Source organism: Carlito syrichta, unplaced genomic scaffold (genome assembly GCF_000164805.1).
Source record: "Carlito syrichta isolate Samal-C Ts95f unplaced genomic scaffold, Tarsius_syrichta-2.0.1 Scaffold315852, whole genome shotgun sequence".
NCBI lineage: Eukaryota > Metazoa > Chordata > Mammalia > Primates > Tarsiidae > Carlito > Carlito syrichta.
This window is the reverse complement of record NW_007259948.1, coordinates 95,424-112,605: the sequence shown is the minus strand read 5'-3', so window position 1 is coordinate 112,605 and position 17,182 is coordinate 95,424. Positions and strand designations below refer to the sequence as shown.

At 46.7% G+C, this 17,182-nt stretch overlaps 1 protein-coding gene across 7 annotated transcripts in view; it reads left to right on the top strand.

The window, feature by feature from the left end:
* CEP70 (centrosomal protein 70) overlaps positions 1-16,583 on the top strand; it is a 61,995-nt gene extending 45,412 nt beyond the window's left edge. For 4 of the 7 annotated variants that reach the window (XM_021706682.1, XM_021706681.1, XM_021706678.1 and 1 more), the window contains 7 exons: positions 723-828; positions 6,667-6,837; positions 11,340-11,486; positions 11,666-11,834; positions 12,018-12,132; positions 13,288-13,367; positions 15,869-16,583. In XM_021706682.1, the coding sequence (XP_021562357.1) occupies positions 723-828; positions 6,667-6,837; positions 11,340-11,486; positions 11,666-11,834; positions 12,018-12,132; positions 13,288-13,367; positions 15,869-15,930 (850 nt within the window). In that variant the 3' untranslated portion in view covers positions 15,931-16,583. Of the gene's footprint in view, positions 1-722; positions 829-6,666; positions 6,838-11,339; positions 11,487-11,665; positions 11,835-12,017; positions 12,133-13,287 lie in introns of all 7 variants that reach the window. The other 3 variants (XM_008073469.2, XM_021706679.1, XM_021706680.1) reach the window with 3 other exon arrangements.
* The last annotated feature ends 599 nt before the right edge of the window (positions 16,584-17,182 follow it).

Genomic DNA, 17,182 nt, shown 5'->3' with positions numbered 1-17,182 from the left:
TTGTTCTTTTTTATGGCTGCATAATATTCCATTGTGTATATGTACCACATTTTAAAAATCTAGTCCTCTTTTGATAGACAGCATGGTTGGTTCCATCATCTTGCTATTGTGAACAATGCTGCGATAAACATGTATGAAGGTACCTTTTTTATAGAGTGATTTGAGTTCTTCAGGGTATATTCCCAGTAGGGGGATTGCAGGGTCATATGGGAGGTCAGTTTTTAGAGCTTTTAGGAATCGCCACACTGATTTCCACAGAGGCTGTACTAGTTTACACTCCCACCAACAGCGTAGAAGTGTTCCCTTTTCCCCGCATCCTCTCCAGCATCTGTTATTTTTTGAGTTGTTGATGATGCCCATTCTGACTGGAGTTAGGTGGTATCTCAGTGTAGTTTTAATTTGCATCTCCTTGATGACTAGTGAGATTTCTTCTTCAGTCTGAACCCTTCTGTGTTCAGAGATTTCTTCTAATTTGTGGCCCATCGAGAGAAACTTTTTGTTTTTTAGTGACAAAATGACTTAACATTTTTTAAGCCTTATGTATGCATGTCTGTGTGTATATGTGCATAAATACAAATATGTGTATATGTGTGTGTATACACATCCATAAGTAAAATGACTTAAGGCTGTCGGGAGGGTGGCTGGGTCATTGGCTTAGTTTGTCATTGTAATCCAGTATCTGGGAAAGGATTTTGCATCGTCTTTACTTTTTCCCGCTTTAGGTTACAGGAGCTGATCAGTCATAAGAAGGCCGAGGACACGGAGAAAAAAGATGAGCCTGGCAAATACAATCAGCAACAGGCCCTGCTCGACCAGAGGTACTTTCAGGTATGGAGTCACTGAGGGAGACCAATGCCTGTAATGACGCGTGGCTTCAGTTGCAGCGTAATAAGTTAGCACTTGGCAAGGAATACTCGCTCCCTGTGTTGGTGTGTGCTGGTTCTGTCTTGTCTTACCACAACAATACCTATTTGACTAAAAATATGGCAGAGTTTGTCTTACCTCTTAGAAGAGACTCTGGCCTAGGTCCAAGCAGGATAGTAAAAAAACTATTTAAGATTTTTAAAAGATTTTCTAATCCTTTTCCTCTACTCTTCCCCTTTAAGCCATTTCCTTTTTATTTTTTGTTGTTGCTATTATGATAGAAGTAAATCTGCTTTCTTAGGGTCCTTATATGGTTTTGTTTTTGTTTAGATATTTAGTTCATCTGAAATTTAATTTTCCATTGGTGTGATATGGGGCATCTGACCTTCCAGGTTTTACAGGCCATTTATTGAATAGTTGAGCAGTTAAGCCTGTTAATTTAGGGGTGGCACTGAACCCTCACTCATATTTTAATGAACCCATATGGAATTTTAAAATTTTAAATTTATCAATTTTTTAATTAAGAAATTTTAGTTTTTAAAAATAAATTAAAACTAAACTTATTTCTAGCATCTTAAAAAGCCAGAAGCAGGGCGACGCTGGGGTGGCCATGAGCATGCCACTGCACTCTAGCCTGAGTGATGGATTGAGATTGCAACTCAAAAAAAAAGCCAGAAGATCTGGCAACTAAGTCCTGCTTGGTTGTGAGCGGAGCAGAACTATGCTTCTCCCTTGCCGACCAGGGGTGCACGCTCCTTGGTCAGCCACGACCCTGGCCACTCTGAATGCTCTGGGCAGCAAGTCTGCAGTCTCTGGTGGGCCACTGTTTTCTCTACTTTACAGAAATGCCACATTTACCAAAGATCATATTCTTTTATATGTAAAAGGTTGTTTATGGATTCGCTAGTCTGTCCCATTTCTCAGCTATTTCCATATGATTTTAATTCTGTGGTTTTATAGTAGGTTTTGATACTCTCTGGTGCAAGTATCTTATCATTTTTCTTTTCCAAATCTTCCTTGGCTGTATTTTTCATATATTCACTCTTCTAGATGAGCAGCTGTTCAATTTAAAAAATAAATCCTATTGAGACTAGCTGAAATTGAACTGACTTTATGGATTAATGTTTGGAGAATTGACACCTTTACAGTTTTTAATCATTCTGAACCGTGTCTCTTGTTTTATTGAGGTCTTCTTTTGCAGTCCTCAGTAGAGCTGTATGTATTTTAAATTCAGTTCTTGCGTATTTGTTATTAGGCTTGTTTCCTAGGTATTTGACAGCTTGTATTGCTATTGTGAGTGGGTTGAAAACTATTTTGTTTAGATCTCTCTTGTGCCAGTATATTCCTGGATTTTTTTCTCCTTTATTTGGTTTTTACATTCGATTTGAGAGGCTTTATCCTTTAAAAGGGGGAGCCCGAGGGGCTGGGTGCAGTGGCTAACATCTGTAATCCCAGCACTTTGAGAGGCTGAGGCAGGAGGATCACTCAGGAGTTTGTGACCAGCCTAGATAATATAGTGAGATCCTATCTCTTAAACAGTTAAACAGTTAGCCAGGTGTGGTGGCGTGTACCTGCAGTCCAAACTGCTTGGGAGGCTGAAGTGGGAGAATCGCTTGAGTTCAGGAGTTCAAGGTGGCAGTGAGCTATGATCATGCCACTACACTAATGCCTGAGTGACAGAGTAAAACCCTGTCTCTGAAATACAAATAAATAAAAATAAAAAGGAACCCAGCCATTCATAACCACTGAGACCAACTCATATTTCTTTTATTATTCCTGACATCTTTCGGTTTTCCATTTACATGGTTTCTTGTTGTTTGATTTTTTTTTTTAATTAAATGTATCTTTTATTTTTTAGTAGCTGCAGGATATCCAGTGATCTCTTGTTCTTTTCTTTTCTTGACATTTGCTGGATTAGTTGAAGTTTCTTTGTCTTTTTATCCTCAAGTATTTGGAAGTTCATCATCTTAATTCTTCCTCTTCTCCAGATGATTGCCCTTAAAAATGTTTTAAAGTCAATATCAAGAGCGTATCAATATCTGTAAATGCTCCAAATAATGTAAGACCTATATTGTTTTCTTTTTTCATCCTCACATCTCTTGGAATTGTTTTAGTCATCTTTGTGGCTTTCTCGTTGTTAATATATCTTTGGCTACCAATCGTCAAGGTGGTTAAGTCAGGAAGAATATGCTCAACTGTCAGTGATGATTAAGGGAAGGGGAACCCATTTTTCATGAAAATGAATGTAATAGCATATATAATAGAAGTGAAATAAACATCTGAACTCATAGTGCCAGGAGACTGTTCCTGTAGCTTGAAGCATGACCAGGGCCAAAGCATCAATATCAAAGTGTGTCTTGTCTTCATACTTGTGTGATTATTTATTAAATAGGCTGGACTTGATTGTGATGAGCAGGACATGGCCTTATTCGTCTCTCTTTAAATATGCTGCTGGGAGTCTCTCTTCTCCTTGGCTGACGGGTAAAGTGAACTACTCATCACTTACGGGGAGAGTGTTGAGGTCAAACAGTGCCCATGTTAAGAGACTTAAAATTCAGTCCAGGCATGAATGAGACTAGGGGGTTTTTGTTAACTAACTTCCTTTTTTTCCTTCTTTCTCTCTTTATTGCTTTCATTTGTTTGAGACGGGGTCTCGCCTTGTCACCAGGCTGGAGTGCAGGGGCATGATCCCGACTCGCTGCACCCTCGATCTCTTGCCTCCAGTGGTCCTCCCAGTTCAGCCTCCCGAGCAGCTGGGACTACAGGTGCTTGCCCCTATGCCCAGCTGTTTTCTTTTTTTAATTTTTGTAGAGACAAGGTCTTACTCTGTTGCCTAGGCTGGTATTGAACTCCTGGGCTCGAATGATCTTCCTGCCTCAGACTCCCAAAGTGCTAGGATCACAGGCATGAGCCACCATGCCCAGCCTGTTCGTTTTCCTAGGTATGACAATGATATTGGGGTTTTGTAGGAGAATATGCACTTTTCAGAGATGCGTGGTTCATTATTTGAGGGTAGAGTTGTGATGTCTGCATTTTCTTCAAATGGTTCAGCTAAAAATACAGATATGGCAAAATGTTAACAATTGTTGAACCTAGGTAGATTTTGTGGGTGTTTGTGATGGTGAATTTTGTGTCAGCTTGATGGGGCCACAGGATGCCAGACGTTTGGTTAAGCATTATTCCAGGCGTTTCTGATCGAGGTTAACAGTTGAATCAGTAGGCTGAGGAAAGGCGGCTGCCCTCCTGTGTGTAGGAGGGCCTCGTCCCACCAGTTGACGCTGATTAGAAGGAAAGGCTGATTAGGAGGGAACTTCTCCTGCCTGACTGCCTTTGAGCTGGGACATCCATGTTCTTCCTGCCTTTAGACTGAAACTGACACCCGAGCGCTTCCAGGGCTGTAGCCTGTTCACATTCAGACTGCAGCCGCGCTTCAGGCCTCCTGGGCCCCTGCTTGCTGACTACAGGTCGAGGGACCGGTCAGCCTTCCTGATATTCACATGAGCCCACTCCTTGGAATAAATCTCTCTAGATATAAGGAGCTTGTGTAGGGGGAATGATGTATGCTATACAAACACACCCTATTGGTTCTGATTTTCTGAAAAGCCCTAATACAGTGAGATATGTATATACATATAATACACACACATGCGCGCGCGCACTTTTCAATTTTCTGTGTTTGAAAATCTTCGTAATAAAAAGTTGGGAGCAAAAAGTCCTTTCATATCTCGGTGGAAGCGTCCGTCCCTCCGCCGTTCAAAGCTTCCGCCTTCTGTCCACTCTGCCTGGCGCCTGACCTGCGCTTCTGCAGACGCGTGGGGCGGGGGATGTGGCTGCCCATCGTCTGGCTCCACCTTCTCTCCTCGGCCTCGGCTCCATTTGGCTTCTCTAGGACTGGCAGAGAAGGGTGGCGCATGAGAGCGGAGAGAGGGCCGCCTCTTCCTTGAGTGGTGCTGCTGTATTTGAGCAGGCGTGTCCTTGTGTGGCTGATGACTACATGCTGCCTGTCGCTGAATCCCGTGGAGCACGTGTGTGTGTCTTAGTGGTTCTCTCCCCAGCAGCGAGGGGCCTTGGCCACGTGCCGCTCATTTTGGGGCACTGCCTTTTGGAGCTGGCCTTTCATGAATCCCTCGCCTTCTTCTGTCCTCAGGTGATGAGCCTCTAGGGTCCTCCAGCCACAGGCAAAGCTTGGCTCTCCCCCGGAACGTCCACGTGGCCACAGGGTGTACTCTTGCCCTACCCGACGTAAGAGGCCAGGCTTCTCTTGTTGCTGCCTCCTCTCACTGCCCTGTTCTGTTTGGGTGCTTGTGTGTGTCTCGGTCCATAGCAAACTCATCCCGAGACTTGGCGACTTAGCATCACAGCCCTTCATATCATCATGCTTGGATAGCTAGGCCACTCCGCTCATTTTGGCGGGGCTGCCTCATGCATCTGCTGCGAGATACCAGTCCGTCAAGCGGCTCTGCCTCTGGGAGCATGGTGGAGACCGGCTCAGGGTGAGGGCATGGCTGGGTCCTGTGTCTGTCGTTACCACCAGTGCTGCCTACACTGTGTAAATAGAAAGAGCAGACGTGATCAGGCCTCTTGAGACCTGGGCTGTGCCCCGCCCTGACATTCCTTCCAGAGCATTCTGTGGGCCAAAGCAAGGCCCAAGACCAGCCCAGATTCAAGGGGTGGGACACAGACTCTGCCTCTTGAGGGGAGAATCCTCAGTGTCACTCTGCAAGGGTGCAGGGATGTGGGGGAGAGAAATTGCAAAATTGCAACCATTTTTGCAAACAGTCATCTACAGTGTATAGACACATACTGCCAGCTAGATGTGTGATCCCAGTTGGTTCCTGTTCCCGCAACAGAGGTTGCCCTGTGATCGTCGGAAGCGCAGGTGGTGTCAGCTGCCTGATCTCTTTCAAGAGTCCCCCTGCCGCCCTCCTTACCTTTGAGAGGAGGCAGGAGAAAAGGAGGCCGTGTTCCTACTCCACTCATCATTTGGTGGTGGCAAATTTATTATTTTTTCCATTAAAATGGTATTAATAGGTGAGTTGAAAGATAATAAAAGTGAAATACTGAGATACGCTCTGCTACTAAAACAGCAACAAAAAAGTGCTTGTGAAGAAACATTGGGAGTCAGTCTCAGAAGACCGGCTCGTTGTGGCTTTCGATGGAGAGCGCGCGCACAGGTGCATCTTCTACTCACGGCCTCTGGTATTCCTCTAAAGATCAGCAGAGTCCTGATCTCACCTTCCTGCTGAGTCCTGTCTAACGCATCTCTGTGACGCTTTTGGTGAGGCTGGTTACTTGAGGATCAGCTGGATCCCCTCTCACAAGACCTGCGTGAGGTGTCCCGGTCTTCTCCTGAGAATGTGCGGGGCTTGATTTACTCATTGTCTCACAGAGAACTTGAGCTGCAGCTGCAAAGCAGCAGGAAAAGCTTCTTGAACGTCCTTTTTGGATTAAATGCCGCAAGACAGAAGTAGAGCAGTGTGGAGCCTACGGTGAAGGATGGCGGGGCGGTTCTTCTGTGCACGGAGCGTGGTGGGCGCACATAGCTGTCGTTAAGTCAGATTCATTTTAAAATTCATTTTAGTTTTTCTGCAGGGCTTTTGGTTCTCATTAGAACTCACACAGTGGACCACATTAGTGAAACCATTGTAAAAGATTACAAGGGTCAATCTCCTTAAAGATCTTAATACCTAAAGTTATTAACTCTGAAAATGACGCGACGTTGACCCACAGAGCGCTCCTCTACCGTACGTCACTTGGGGGCAAAGCATGGGCGTACTGACTGAACACGCTGTCTTTTTTAAGGTGCTGTGTAGCATCAATTCGGTTATTCACAATTCAAGAGCTCCAGTAATAATTTATAAACAGAGCAAAGGAGGAGTCCAACATTTTAATAACGACCTTATTCAAGACTGTGGATTTGAGCACCTTGTTCCTGTAATCGAGATGTGGGCAGACCAGCTGGCATCCCTCAAGGTAAGGGGCGGGCAGGCTCTTCGTGCTCCGAGCATCTCTTGGGCTCTGTGGGCTTCGTGAGTAGGCCTGGGTGTCATGATTTTGTTTGTGTTCACAGTAAAGCGTATTAGTGTTATCTACCACAGGAACCTTCCTACTTTCCTATCTACACACTGTCTGTGTGACGCTGTCATTGCTGTCAGTGTTGCCTCCTTGGCTCACTTCCCTCTGAAGGCTACGGTGGGTTTCCCGCACTCCGGGCCTTTCCCTGCCCTGCTTCGACTGGCCTTGCTGGTGCTTCCATGCTGCAGACTGTCCCGTATTGTCCTCGCTCCTCTTCAGAGCAGGAGCTCGTCCTTCATTCCCTGTTAGCTGGGGACATTCTCTCTCTTCATCCTTGCGTCATCCTCCTCCTCTCAGAGCTTGGCTCACCCAGGGCATCCTGGTGCCTGCCCATTCCCTAGAGCAGGTAAACAGCTGGCCGCCAGCCCTGCTCTTACCTGTCCTGTCTATTCATGGGAGATTAAAGTATATCCGCTTTATGGAGTTACTGTGTATTCTTTATTGTATAGCTTCCATTGTTTCAGTTTTTATAGGCTAGATTACTAAAAAGTGAATGGCAAAAGTGCCCCTTAATGACGTTCGATTTTTCAGTAACTAATATCATACATATCTCTGTTAATGAAGATGTGATTCAATCAAGAAGTTCTGAACACGTTATTTGTCAGCAGAGGCCTGATCACATCAAGTTCAAATGATGCAGAGATACCTGTAAGAATGTGAGAACTCCGTGAAGACAGAGTTTTACTTTAGTTCTCTGATATGTCCTAAGCATCCTCCTGATACATAATGAATGTTCAGCTAATATGTGTTAAAAGAATGAAGTATAATAATATATTCTAAGACCAAAAAAAAGAGGTTTAAAAAATTTCGACTTCCCCCCATCCTTTTTAGTGGGGGAATCACGCTCTCACTCCACTACCTGGCTGGAGCACCATGGCGTGATCTCAGCTCAGGTGATCCTCCTGCCTCAGCTCCCAAACAGCCGGGACTCCAACTCATTTTTTAATTTTTGTAGAGGCAGAATCGCACTGTGTTGCCCAGACCGGGCTCAAGTGATCCTCCCTCCTGCCTCAGCCTCCCAGTGTGCTGGGATCGCAGGCATGAACCACTGCACCTGGCCCCTTTTTATTTGGGGCTCAGACAGCTATACAACACCTAAACGTTTTGACCGGGTGACAATGCTGGATTAACATACTTATTTTGTAGGCCTGAGTTCCTCTAGTCTATATCTTAGAAGAGTGTAAAATAGCGATTGATCGTGTAACTCGCATTTCCCCAGTCATTGCTTGTTGGAGGAGTCTCCCTGTGGGAGAGAACAGTGCTAACCACCTTCCTCCTCAGAAGAGATGGACTAGAAAAAGCCCTCGCCTTCCCAAGAGAAGAGACTAGAAGAGGAAGAAAGCAGAGGGAAGCCTCAAATGAATGGATAGTTATTGATTATTTACGATGTGTAAGGAATGATTGGAGGTATCAGAAAAGGTAAACATGAGATTCAGACTAATTGGAGAGAGAAAATATACTCAGGAATACAAAACAAAATTTAAATAATCATTTATGAGGTTGTTAAAAGAAGGGAATGCTGTAAAAATAGGTCACCTGGGGTGAAGCTCCCAGTGAGTGGGGTTGGCCACATGGGCTGTGGAGTCGGGGAGCAGGGGAGCACGTCTGGTGACGGCCCAGGGAAGGCTCCCAGTGGTGCCGCGTTCCTGCCGTTGTGTAGTTTTCCGTGTCGATGGAAGCCAGGAGTTAGCTTTATGGTGAGAATATTCTGATAACGCCCAAGAAGAGATTATGGTTTGGAATTGGTTGCTTCTGCCATTGGGGTGACGCGTGGCTTTTGGCAGTGCCTCAGATGTGTATGCTGTGGTTTCAGGGTCCAGATTGAGAAATGACATGAGATTCTTTGAGGCCTCACGTCAAAGCAAAGGCTCTTCATGGTGTGGCAGCCTCTGAGTTCGGAACAGCCCTCTTCCCAGGCTCGTTTTCTCCCTCAGGTTGGACTTGGCTTAAGAGAGACGGATCGGTTCGAGGGATGGCTGAATGAGTGAAGTGTAGCGCAGGCTTGCCTCGAGCTGTTACTCGGCCATGAGAGGCGGAAGCTGTGGCCCGCACGACGGGGGCATCCCGAGGGCAGCGTGCCTGGTGGCTGCAGAAAGACCAACACCGTGCGGATTTGCATCTGCGAGCTGCCGGGTCAGAGGAGGGCGGTGGTCGTTTGCAGGAAGAGGGAATGGGGAGTCCTTTCCTTGTGGGCGAGGAGAGTTGCGAAGATGGATGGTGGTGATGGCTGCACGCCATCCAGCACATACTTGCCAACACTGAACTTACACTCGGAATGGTTAAGACCATGGCTTCCTGCATGTGCATTTGCCGCTGTCTAGACGTGGAAGGCGAGAGCCGTAGCTGGGGAAGGCCTGAGCCATCTGGCTGCCTCCTTCCTTCCGCCTGTCCAGGGAAGGCGAGCTGCGTGCGGGGGCTGTGGCTCCCCGGCCCCTGCCCTCGACTCGGCGGCGCTAGCCCCAGTGCGCCAAGCCCAGCGAGGGAGGTGAGGGCGGCAGGCTCGGTGGCACTTCTGCACCTCGCAGCTGGGCCGCGGGCAGGGCGCCCTCCCAATGTCTCAGAGTTGCCGGGCGGGCTGCGCTTCTCACTGGGAGGGAGACCAGGACAGCTTCTAGCTTTGCGGCGCTCTTCGGAAAAAGCTCTCAAGCAAACGTGTGTAAGACTGGCTGTGCTTTTTCCGTGCCAGTTCTTTATAAATGCGCCTCGCGACTCAAGTGCTGCTTAGGTAGAGGTATCATTATGCTGTTCCTTGCTGGCTTTTTTTCAAATTCTAGTGGCACCGGTTGTAAACCTTCATTTGGCACTGAATTTATTGCTGTGAATTGCTAAAACAGGTGCCTGTCTTCCGACCAAATGAAGGGTTGAAGATAGTGGTGTGAGGCCTTGGGCCTTAGCTGGGGAGTGTCCAGGGAGTGGAGGACTGAAACAAGAAGTTCAGAGCAAGAGGCGTTTATTGGGCTTCCATCTGTGTCATTGAGCTCCACTGTCCAGCGTGGTGGCCCCTGGCCACTTGTGACCACTGAGCACTAAAGTGTGGCCAGTGAGCCTTAGTGTGGAAAAGAATGAAAATATTGACTATATACTGAAATGATAGTATTTTGGATATACTGGGTTAAATAAAACATCACTCGTTTCTTTTTACTTTCCATACTGTGGCTGCTAGACCATTTGAAATTACTGTGGCTCATGCTACATTTCTCTGGGACAGCATGGCTCTGAGAGCCAAGCGCTGTGCCATGCATATGCAGGCTGAGTATCCTTCATTCGAAGTGTTTGGGACCAGAGAGTTTGGAACAGTTGCAGGATCTATGGCAGTTGAACATCCTGGATCCAGATATCCCAAGTGCCCCACCGAGCCATGCCCTGAGCATCACGCTGCTGCCCAGGTTTCAGGTTTTGAAGCACACCAGACTTGCAGATGCACAACCTGTGCTGGATGCTTAGGAAGTTTGTGTGTGTCGCTTGATCAGTCTCAGAGCCCTCAACGTTCAGCAGCCTTGTCCCTTGTGCACAGCTGAAGATGGGTTCGGCAACATGTCTGGGCCAAGAAAGCTCAGTCGGTATCATGAAGATGGAGTAGCATTAATTTAGGGATCCTTTCACATTAAAAGCCTGCCTGGAGATGCAAGTGACAACATGAATGAATCTCAAAAGCATTACGCTCAGTGAAAAAAGCCATTGGCAAGAGGCTGCTTACTGAATAACTGCATTTCTGTAAAATGCCTGGAATAAGCAGATCCACAGAAACAGAAAGTAGCTCAGTGGTTACACCAGGAGCTGGAAGAGGAGGCTAGGATAGGAGGGACTGTGAGTACACAGAAAGCTTACTTTTGGAATGATGAATATGTTCTGAAATTAGGTCGTGGTGATGTTTGCACATCTCTGTGAAAAGATGAAAACTACTCGTTGAGGGCGAATGTCATGGCACATTAATTATGTCTCAGCAAAGCTCTTCTTGGTGCCTCAGCCTGTCATCCCAGCACTTTGGGAGGCCGAGGCGAGTGGATTGCCTGAGCCTGCGGGTTCGAGACCAGCCTGGACAACTTGGCGAGACCTCATCTCTACAATAAAAAAAAAGTCTTATATATTCCAAGACAAAAATATAAGGACATGCTTACTTTTTAGGTAACAGTGATTCAAAATCATTACTTAATAACATGGAACAATAATAAGCAACATGAAATTACATAGCATCTCGATTCAAGATAATTGACATATAATTTTTTTGTAAAGCCTATATTTTCCTGGTATTTAAAGAAAATACTGATGATGGGTGGCTTTACATACTCATACGTACACACACACATATAACCTGCTCGGATAATTATGTTTCGGTAGCGTTACTGTGAAGCTATTTGTTTAAATCAGCAATGCAGTGTAGTTCCTCTTTTTTCCATAAGGGTCTGTATAAGTCTTTGAAAATACTATCTGCGGAACTGGTGCCTTGGCATGATTTGAAGAAACAAGATGAAAACGAAGGTTTCAGAGTTGAAGATTTGTTGTTTATAGTAGATGCCATGTTGGAAGAAGTTGACAATAAGGAGAAGGTAATCCCGATACTTATATAAATGGTCACATTTTAATGTACTTTATCTTTAAAATGATGACTTGACATGGATATTGATATTTGTTCCACTAGGGTTCTATTTCTCTTTTTAAAGTTTTTATTAAATATTTGGGATTATTCAGAAACATGAACTTTGCTTCTGATCTCTCTTTTGGACAGGACAGTAAAATGCCGAACTCTCAAACTTTGCAAGCTGTTGTGTCTCACTTCCAAAAATTATTCGATGTGCCTTCTTTCAATGGAATCTATCCTCGAATGAATGAAGTTTACACTAGGCTTGGAGAAATGAACAATGCTGTGAGGAACCTCCAAGAACTCTTAGGATTAGGTGAGGGCCCTTTGTCATTTGGGGCCGCATTTAAGAATCGTTCCTAATAAACTAACAAAAGGCAGGTTAAAATTTTTCTAAGTAAAAAAATTGAGGATAGCCGAAGCATAGACTCTTTGACGGATGTGATGATTCTGGAAGCTGTCTGTTCAGACATCCTGTTCTTTCATTTCTCTTTTGCAGACAGTTCGTCTTCATTGTGTGTGCTTGTGAGCACCGTTGGAAAACTGTGTAGGCTGATTAATGAGGATGTGACTGAGCAGGTTAAGCAGGTACTAGGACCTGAAGACCTTCAAAGGTATTTGTGTGAAAAGTGTGCCAAGTACTATCCAGAGTATTTGGGAGGCTGAGGCAGGAGGATCACTTGAGCCCACGAATCTGAGTCCGGCCTGGGCAACATGGCGAGACCCTGTCTTTAAAAAAAGTGTCATACAGAATGCTTGGAGGGGTGAAATTAAAGACTCAAAACTTCCTAAATTATTTGCCTTTCCTATTTGGGATAGCAACTTGACAACCTAAAATAATCTCACACCCTTAGGCAAGGAGATAAAGCCAAGTATTTTCAAGATAAAAATAGATAGCAGGGTCTAGAAGAGGGTCAGGAGCTCTTCGGTATAAGCCTGCTCCCAGAGAAAAATAAATTGGAGAAATTCGGGCCTCACTAGCAACTTCATGTGAGTTGGGATTATATAGCAAGTTCTATTTTTAGGACACTACCATGGACCACTGACTGTCACTAACAGCTTCTTAATTATCTGCTTATGAGATAAATGTTAAGGAGTTTGGAAAAGACTGGCATCTCTAACATGAAACCACATGTTTTTAAGACCCTGGAGATGCTGTAGCTCTCCTTGAAGCAGCCCTCCTCAATGCCACCCTCTGCGCGATGCTGCAGCATCTGGAAAGGGAAGCACAGGCACACGCCACAGGGCCCACGTGTCCCACAAGTTCTCACAGAAGAACACTTATGTAATCAGACCCTAGAGCCTTCTGATATTTGATGCTTTCAAAAGAAATAGGCGTCTCACTATCATAGGTCTGCTTCCTTCTTCCCAGTTGTACTGACTACTGATAGTTTTTCTTAATGCTTAATAGGATGCTGGATATAAAAGCCAGTTATTTTTAGAAAATGCCATAAAAACATGGTCTGTCTAAGAAGCCTTGAGCTAAATAAATGGGAGACTTGCCATGTTAGGAATGTTATATAGATTTAGCACGTTTACACTGATAACCTAGGAGATGCTTTTTTTTTAACTTAGAAAAATGGTATTAGAGGAACAAAAAGCTCAAAAAGGAAGGACTTATAGTAAATGATCACTAAGGTTATAGTTAAATTAGCAAGATAGGTAGTGTCTTTCCATGCTGAAAATGTTCTGTTTGTAACCACTTGTTTGCAGTCAGAGGCAAGAGCCTTAAGTTGGAAACTAGGTTTAACTGTGCATTTTTTAAACAGCATTATCAACAAACTGGAAGAACACGAGGAATTTTTCCCAGCATTTCAGGCATTTACTAATGATCTCCTTGAAATCTTAGGTAAGAGCTATTGGTAGTGGTTAAATTTCAATACTTAAGATGTCAGTGGGTTTGAGGGGAGGGTATTCCCTAGTCATGGGATTCGTGTTTTTCCCTAGAGCGCTTGGTAGATAGTGTCTGGAGGCTGCTAACAGAATGTCTGGAGACTGGTGACAGTTCTGGAAGTACAGCCCCAACTTGCAGTAGAGTTTGTTAGGCCCAGTCCACGGAACAGAGACGCACAGCCCCCAAAAGGAGACAGGGACTGCCTTTGTGTGAGCACCTTATCACGAGAAATGACACTGCTCTGGCCACACCAAGTTGGAAGTTCCTTCCTCTTTTTTTTAAGACAGCACCTACCCACAGCGTTTTAAAAACGTCCCAAGAAGCTTTCTTCTCAGGTAATAGGAAGTCGCGAAGAGTGGTGACCATCCGCACAGAGGAAACATGGGATGTGGCACTCGCACCGCAGGTCTGCCTGAGGGCTCCATTGGGCTGGCGCCTTCCCAAGGGAGAACGGGGTTTGCTCGGACGCAGGCAGGCGGGCGGCTCTGTCCTCAGGGCTGTCGACTTAACTGACCATCAAGCGCCGTTTCTGAAGTTTAGAGTGGTTTCTTCGCTCATTCTTGTTTGCTCTGTAGTGCATCTGAAAGGCTGCTTTATTAGAAAGAATGGATCCTTGATTTTAGCAGAGGAGGTGGAGTGTGGTGGGCGGATAAGGGGCCGAGTTCCTCAAAACTTGGCAGGAAGATGCATCCAGGAGTGAGGCATCCGGCGAGAACCTGCAGCCTCGGGCGTAGGCAGGGAGTGAGGTCACTGGCTCCGAGTGGACCACGGAAGCCGGGGGACAGTGCGTGACGCGCTCAGGCACGCTCGCTCAGAGAGGCCTCGCGAGGGGAGGTGGAGTGAAAGTCTAACTTGAGACGAGGCCTGAAGCTGTACACGTGCTGCCTGGGCCCTGAAGAGCCTGGCTCCACAGAGGAGTCCCGTCCTGCTTGCTCTGGGAGGGCAGCTGACTTCAGCAGTGGCATTCTCACCACTCATGCACGCTTGACACATCTGAAAGTGTTTCCACCGGCATGCTCCTGGCAGCCCTGTTTCAGCAGGCTCTGCAAAAACGTCCCCTCAGATACTGTGACCCTCAGCCTGCGCCCCCTGAGATCATTTGCTGCCAGAAGCCAAGTTTCTCTGCAGATGAATTCTGTATTTTGGTCAAAGTTTAAATGTTAAGTATTATCTTCCACATTGGGATCGTTAAATGTTTGTCAAATGTGACTTTTTAAAAATTACTAAATGACATTAAGCATGTAGGTATGCTTAATGCCAGATATGGAGACTACCTTCACTGATAATTGTGCTTTTAGAAACATATATTCCTTTATTTTTCTCATGTAAGTGATGTGACTAGCTATGAAAATTCCCCATCAACCAAGGTCCCTGTCTGTGAGGTCCATTTGTAAGGCAGGTTTCTCATTTCATGAGAAAACAGGTGGTTTCAGGGTGGGAAGGTCGGGCATAAACTTGATCTTGTGTCCTAGCATACTGTCAGGAGCAAGCTCGACTCTGCTCCAGGTTTGCTTCTCTCTGCTTCTCTGGTTTCTTTTCCCGTGTCCTGGAGCTTTGTAAGTGGGGCCGGACTCGTATTCTGAGAGGGGTCAGGAGCTTTAGTGAACTGAACGGGTTCTGCGACGGCTTGGGTCATGGGTCAGGCCAAGGACGAGCCATCAAAGTCCAGCTAAACGGGGGAAAGTGAGAACTCAGGGGAGCATGTTTCATGGACAGGAAACGAGCCCAGGATCAGTGACCTAGAAGGAAAGTCGTGGGTGTCTCAAAAAGCTGCCTTGGGGCTCGCCTGAAGTAGGACCGGAGTCTGGAGGATGGGAGGAAAGACTTGGCTTTCTCCGTGCCAGGCGGGTTGGAGTGAGGCACCATGAGGCTGAGCAAGAGCCTGCGGGGAGAAGCTGCACTGGGTTACCTGGCACATGGACCAGGCTGAGCCCGGTGACGCTGCACCCGCGGCTTGCGCTCCGAGGGGCTCTCAGCATCTGTCAGGCAGACCCTTCCGCCCTCGAAGGCACACCTGAGGCGATCCCGCTAATGAGAAGCGGTCCCAAGAGCGTTAAAGAGGATGCGACGGTGTTCCGTGAGAAGACATGCCGAGTCCTCAGCTGGAGGCCCAGGGAAGAGACGCCGACCCCAGGCTTTCACTGTGGACGTGCCCCTGTAGCTACATAGGTAACAAGGCAGCAGTGCGTCACAGATGGGCCAGGCGGGTCGGCTGAGGAGCGCGAGCTGCTGATGAGGGTGACTGGAGTCAGAGGACGCCTGCGGGCCGGTGGCAGCAGCACCTGTGTCAGTCAGCAGTCACCTAGCCCTGCTCTTGGAGAAAAACGCGACGTGTGCGAAAGCGCCAGCCTTGCTGCCTTCGTGCTTGGGGGGTGCCTCTCACAGAGGCTCTCGGGCCGTCTGTGCTTCTCTCTGGAAAACGTTGCTCTTTCTTTGTTCTTGTTTTTCTATTACAGAAATCGACGACGTGGATGCCATTGTACCTGCAGTAAAGAAATTAAAAGTACTTTCCTACTGAAACAGACCAAATCATTTTTACTGTGTAAATTGCCTTCTTGACGTTTTGAGTTTTGCCGAAGTGATCCTGTCTTAAGACAAACGTATAGAATGTGTCTGTTCTCAGAATCCATCCCTTAGTATTGAGCCATTCTTCATGTCTGTGATTTTTATGGGCTTTTGAGATTCTCACACCGGAAATAGTTGCCGAGTTACAGTCTTGTATTAACTTGCGGTCCTCAATCGTTTCTCCAGCAATTCTCGAGTGCCCAAAACGTGATGCTGGCTGAAAGCAGCGTTTGGGAGTAAAAGCAGCGCCCAGGGAGAGAGACCGCAGGTCTGCTACGGGTTGCCTGAAGTTCAGATGTGCTGGCTCCTGGGCTAGGGCCAGAGGGACGCCAGTGGCTGGAGTCCTGCCAGCAGGAAGCGGCTGCTCTCCTGGCAAGGACTGGCGGGCACAAAGGCTTCTGAGATGCCCTCGGGGCAGTTGCCCTTCCAAAGCAAGGGAAGAAGGAAACGGCGTTTTACCATTTATGTTAGGGTAGACGACGAATCATGGGGTAAAATGGACAGTGGGTAGAAGTCCCTCATAAACGAGTGTCTTTGGCCATCTTGATGTAACGCACTTTTTATGAGGACATGAAATCTCAAATAAACGTTGCATAAAGAACTTCAGAGACGAGTGTCGTCCGTGACTCTGTGTCTTACTCACACCCGAGGGCCCTTCTCGCCTCCGAGGCGGCGCCTTCCTCACGCAGTGGCTCGTCCCACTGCGGCGGATGAAAGAGGGCCGCCGTGGTCTCCCCTTCCTCTCTGTTCTCCGAACTCAGCCCACTTTCCAAGGGCCCAGCGTCTGCTCGCCTCGCGAGCAGCAGCCCGAGGCGGCTTCCCAGGCCCCGGTGTCGCTCGGCAAGGGCCGTATCGGGGAGCACTTCCGGGAAGCAGCACGGGGCTGCAGGACGCGCCGGCGTTCGGGCACTCAGGCCGGGCGCTGTGACCGTCGGCTTCGAGACCGGCCGTAACCCGGCCTTCTCGGTTGCAGCTCTTCGTTGTATTTCTGAACCCCGACCTACATATTTGGAAGAACCTGTGATTTGAGGGTTTGATGATAAAAGTCTTTAGATAAAAAGGGTAAAATTAGATAAAAAATGTAAATACTCTGAATTGAATAAATCACTCCAAGAAATTGCTATAAGGCAGTTTGGAAGTTCAACAGTACTTGAAAGGAATATAAGTTGAAAATTACATTCATATGAATTTTGTCAGTTCGTGTA